At 41.7% G+C, this 4943-nt stretch overlaps 1 protein-coding gene across 1 annotated transcript; it reads right to left on the bottom strand.

The window, feature by feature from the left end:
• Nucleotides 1-3767: 3767 nt before the first annotated feature.
• LOC104231476 (uncharacterized) lies at nucleotides 3768-4202 on the bottom strand. Its single transcript, XM_009784481.2, has one exon. The coding sequence runs from the start codon at nucleotides 4200-4202 to the stop codon at nucleotides 3768-3770; it is 435 nt and encodes a 144-aa protein (XP_009782783.2).
• Between the last annotated feature and the right edge of the window lie 741 nt (nucleotides 4203-4943).

The raw sequence follows: 4943 nt of genomic DNA, 5'->3' as shown, positions 1-4943 counted from the left end.
TATTCAACTTTTAAAGGCAAAAATAGTCCTCATAATACATGGAAAAAGTTATAATCTACATGCTCAGATCTAACTCTGTTAGTATCAAACAAGTCACAAAATATGCGGAAGTTAGTCTGAGTCTTTACATGCTACACTACTCTAAAAAGAAAAACTAATACCCGGTTCAAAAATTCATCCATTGGAAAAGAACCGATGGCGAAAGAAAAACCAAGGGAGATTATTGCCTAATAGACTACATTTACTAACTACTCAAGGCTAAGAAAATCTTTTTTTATGCTTTTCTAAGGACCTTAATCCCTCGAGAGAACTGTCCAAGTAGTCCGTCGTCGGGAAAAGTCTTCTATTTTCTGATTTTTTTTCTTTTTTTTTGTATATGGCTACTTACTACAACTAAACACCACAAGAGTCTAAGAGTCACTACATATAGATAAATTTACTAACTATTACAGGCCATTAATTCAGTGAATATTACAGCCCCCAATAGTATCAAAAGCAACAAAAAATTGTAATAGTTACGTACATTCATCTACACAAAAATATGAATAACCCCCACCCCACACTTAGACCCGTGCGTTGTCCCCAATGCATACAAACAAAGCAGAGTAGGGTGAGATGAAACTCCCTCAAGTCAATGTGAAGGGATCCTCCGCAGTCGGCGGAAGAGCAGCAGCAGTAGCAGTGGTATGGGTAGTCGGGACGGAGGTAGCATCAACATCTGAGTGGGTACTCGAAGCATCCACAACATCTATCATGGCCTCATCTAGACTTGCAATAGCAGCCTCTTGAATAGGGAGCTCGGTCACAGTCCTATCATCGCCAAGGGGAACTGAGTCTGTAGTATGCAACACGGCAGCCTTAGTAGGCATAGAGGATGGAGCCTCAGGGACTATAGGAGGGGCTGAGGTAGATGGTCCAGCAGTGGACGATGCAAGCATCCCTGAGATATCTATATCTGTACGTTCAACTAAAGCACAGAGGAGCAATGATACCTCCCTCATCATCGTGGCCTGCACAGCTTGGATTCAGCTCAGATCCGCACGCGTCTGACTCAACTCAGCTCTAGTATCACTCAACTCTACCCGAGTCGCTATCAATTCATCCCTGTTCTCTTGCATATCGGCTTGCAATTGCTCAGATAACTGCTGAATGGTGAGCTTAGAGGACCTTCCTTTGTTCGGCTCTAGTACATGAGTAACATCATATGGTCTTGAAGCTTTAGCTTCAATGTCATCATTCTCCTTGTCCCATTTTACTCCCATCTCCATCAAGTAAGCCGATAGGTATTTGCAAAGAACAACCTTCACATGTAGTTCATCCTAGTGCACTGCATCTGGTCGTGCATGATGACCCCTAGGTTGAGTGGTGTCCCCTACAATAAAGCACACAACACTAGTGCTCGGTGTCGAGGGACATCGGTTTTGTGTTGGCATGGCATCAAGCAGTTGCGTAGGAAGTTTAGAACTGCCCGTACGAATGCGCTCATGAATTCTTTGGACAGAGAATGTCACTCCACACTACTATGCTTCCAATCTGCATCTTTCCTGGTAGGGTATAAACAGACTTAATATGTGCATAATCAGGTGTTTTGCACATAGAGTCAAACCTGTCCGTTGGTGTGCGTGGCACCCCCAAGAAATTATTAAGAGCTTCAGCTGAGACATTAATGTCCGCCCCTCTTACTCTCACAATGCTGCCCCGAAAATGACGCCAATTGGCTTAAAGCTCTCTAACAATAGTGAGGTTGGCCTTGCCTTGGCCCTTCAAGATAGGCCCCCATTGCTGCACTTCTCGAATGGATTTCAGAAAATCTGGATACTTTTTCTTAAGCGTTCCAATGCTGATTGGTTTTTCTGGAATATACTTCTTTGAACCTAGGATCTTTTCATAAGCTCGGAACGCCTTTTCACTAACAAATTTATCTTCCCAGGCAGCTCGGTCTATTGGTTCTCCCTCATCTTCATCACTCATGTCGACATGTGAGAGCTCATCATCCGAATCAGACTCGCACTTAGATTCTGCAATAGCTTTCTACTTCCCTTTCTCTCTCGGGTCACTCTACTTAGAAGGTTGGCTTTGGTGTGGCACAGGTTCTCTAATTTCTATCCCCTTGCATGGCGGATTTGATGATGTTGTTTTAGTACCCCTCTTCACCGTCCTTCTTACCAATGGTTCCTCCTCTTCTTGCTCAGAACTGCCTAGTCGGCAGTTCCTTTGCTTTCTCAGTCCGCTTCCTTTTGTTTGGTGGCTTTGGAGTACATGTTGCCTTTCCGGTAGGCTTTTTAGGTGGTTATTTGTTATTATCTCTCTCTTGTTGTTTGGACATTTTACTTTTTGCCGCTATTTTGTGAACCTAGGTACCCGGGATACATAGAAATCACAAATTAGTATGCAAAAATATTGACATTTTAGAGATAGAACAGCTATGCAAAAGTGTGCACTTCGAATCAATTTTATGTCATGCCATTCAGTTCTTCATGAATACAACCCATGGCTTTCAACCAGGATGAAGTAACTGGTGCCTCATTTAAATTCACAAGTAAGCAATGCATTTTTCATAGAAATTATGATGCACAACAGAAGAGTGATTCTATTCATGCTCACAAACCATGTTCAATTACATATAATAACGCATTCTACCCTACACTTGTTCACTAGTAGATACCAATATGCTCAAAGCGCACAAAAGCAGTTGTTGGACAATGTTATTTTCATACAATACTCCACAATACAACCAGTTTAGCAACTTATTTTCATACAATTCAATCAAGTCGTTAGTCACTTGAATGCCACATGGTCATTGCATGCCTCAAACACATGAGTTGAATGAGTGGCGACCACCCATAACTCCAACACTTACAAACGATCTACACAATTCATCAAACGACCCCACACTTATTCACTAGTATATACCAGTGTCGCTCGGTTACTCAGACTTCGCCGGCGCCTAAATTTATCTCACAGGTAATTCGTCAAACATGTGGTATGCAATAGTTTTGCTTAGCTTGTTCTAACAATTGGTCAATTTGATTGCCCTCCCAAATTTGACGAGATGAAGGGAATTCTAGTTTATCATCTAACAACAATCACAAACAGCAAGAACAACACCCACCAGCCTCAAAATAAAACAAAAAAAATTAGTTTCCCCTTTACATCACATATGTTGTATTCAACTTATTGAAACCTAACCTAGGGGAATTTGGGGTGGGGATTCTGTTGCTACCAGTGAGAGAGAGAGAGAAGATAAAAGAGTTAAGAGAGAGAAGAAAAGAAGAAAAGAATGAGGAAGAAGGTACATACCTATTGCGTTTGTGGTAAGGCAGTGTGATGGTTTCAGGTGATATGAGAGGAGCGTCTGGGAAGATGGATTTTAGGAGGTTTAGGCTTATCATGTGTTAAAAATATACTTACCTGTGAGTGCGAGCTTGACGCGACACATCCAATTTGTTTTTCTAAATTTGATTTTGGACGCGGCTAGGGACGTGATGGGCGCACTTCACTGCCTTGTGCAGTTGTTCCGTCTTTTTATCATGCTGAGGGGGATGCGACGCATCCACCCTATTTTCCCACACCTGGAGCGGCTTTTTTTTATTCATAAATACATACAAGAAATAATTCCTACAAAAAAATTCAAGGAACTCCTAGAAAAATAAAAATAATGAACAAACTACGAAAACAAAAGAAAATACTTGGGTTGCCTCCCAAGAAGCGCCTGATTTAACATCGCGGCACGAGCAACACGTTCTTTACGCATCAGCCAGGTCCATCTAAGTCTTGCGATATGTAATGTCACCACCCCAATAATATTTTACTCTCTTCCCATTTACCAAGAATGTTGCATTGGAGCTCATATCATGCAATTCCACTACTCCATGAGGTTTCACACTAACCACTTCAAAAGGACCCGACCATCGAGACTTAAGCTTCCCGGGAAAAAGCTTTAGCCTTGAATTGAACAAGAGAACTTCCTGACCTGGCTCAAACTCGCGATGTTGAATATGCTTATCATGCCACCTCTTGGTCTTTTCTTTATATAATTTAGCGTTTTCATATGCATACAACCAGAATTCATCAAGCTCGTTGAGTTGTAGCAACCTCTTCTCGCCGGCTAAGTCCATCTCCATATTTAGCTTTTTAATCGCCCTATAGGCTTTGTGTTCAAGCTCAACAGGCAAGTGACACGCCTTTCTATAAACTAACATGTATAGAGAAGTACCTATGGGAGTCTTGTATGCAGTGCGATATGCCCATAATGCGTCATCCAGCTTCCCTACCTAGTTCTTTCTATTTCCACTTACTGTTTTCTCCAGAATCTGCTTTACCTCTCTGTTTGAAACTTCCACTTGACCACTCGTCTAGGGGTGATAGGCAGTGAAAACCTTGTGTTTAACTCCATACTTTGAAAGAACATTATTCAGCAATTTATTACAGAAGTGAGTTTCTCCATCACTTATCAACACTCTTGGAGTCCCAAAGCATGTGAAGATGTGTTTCTTTACAAATCTCACCACTACCTTTGCGTCATTAGTAGGAAGAGCAATGGCCTCCACCCACTTAGACACATAGTCGACCGCCACCAAGATGTACCCGTGACCATTAGAGTATGGGAATGATCCCATGAAATCGATCCCCCAAACATCAAAAAGCTCTACTACTAGTATATTCTGCAAAGACATCTCATGCTTCTTCGTGACCGTTCCAGTTCTTTGGCATCTGTCACATATTTTAACAAAGGCATGTGCATCCTTAAACAATTTTGGCCAATAAAAACCGGATTGTAGCACCTTTTGAGCAGTTCTATCCCTACCGTGATGACCTCCATATGGAGAATCATGACAATCATGCAATATTTCATGTATCTCCTCCTCAGGAACACACCTTCGTACTAATTGATCTGTACATTGCTTATATACGAATGGCTTATCCCACATGTAGAACCTCAC

Source organism: Nicotiana sylvestris, chromosome 12, assembly GCF_000393655.2.
Source record: "Nicotiana sylvestris chromosome 12, ASM39365v2, whole genome shotgun sequence".
In the NCBI taxonomy this organism is placed as follows: Eukaryota; Viridiplantae; Streptophyta; class Magnoliopsida; order Solanales; family Solanaceae; genus Nicotiana; species Nicotiana sylvestris.
Note: the sequence above shows the minus strand (reverse complement) of the source record. Positions and strands in the feature narration are given on the sequence as shown.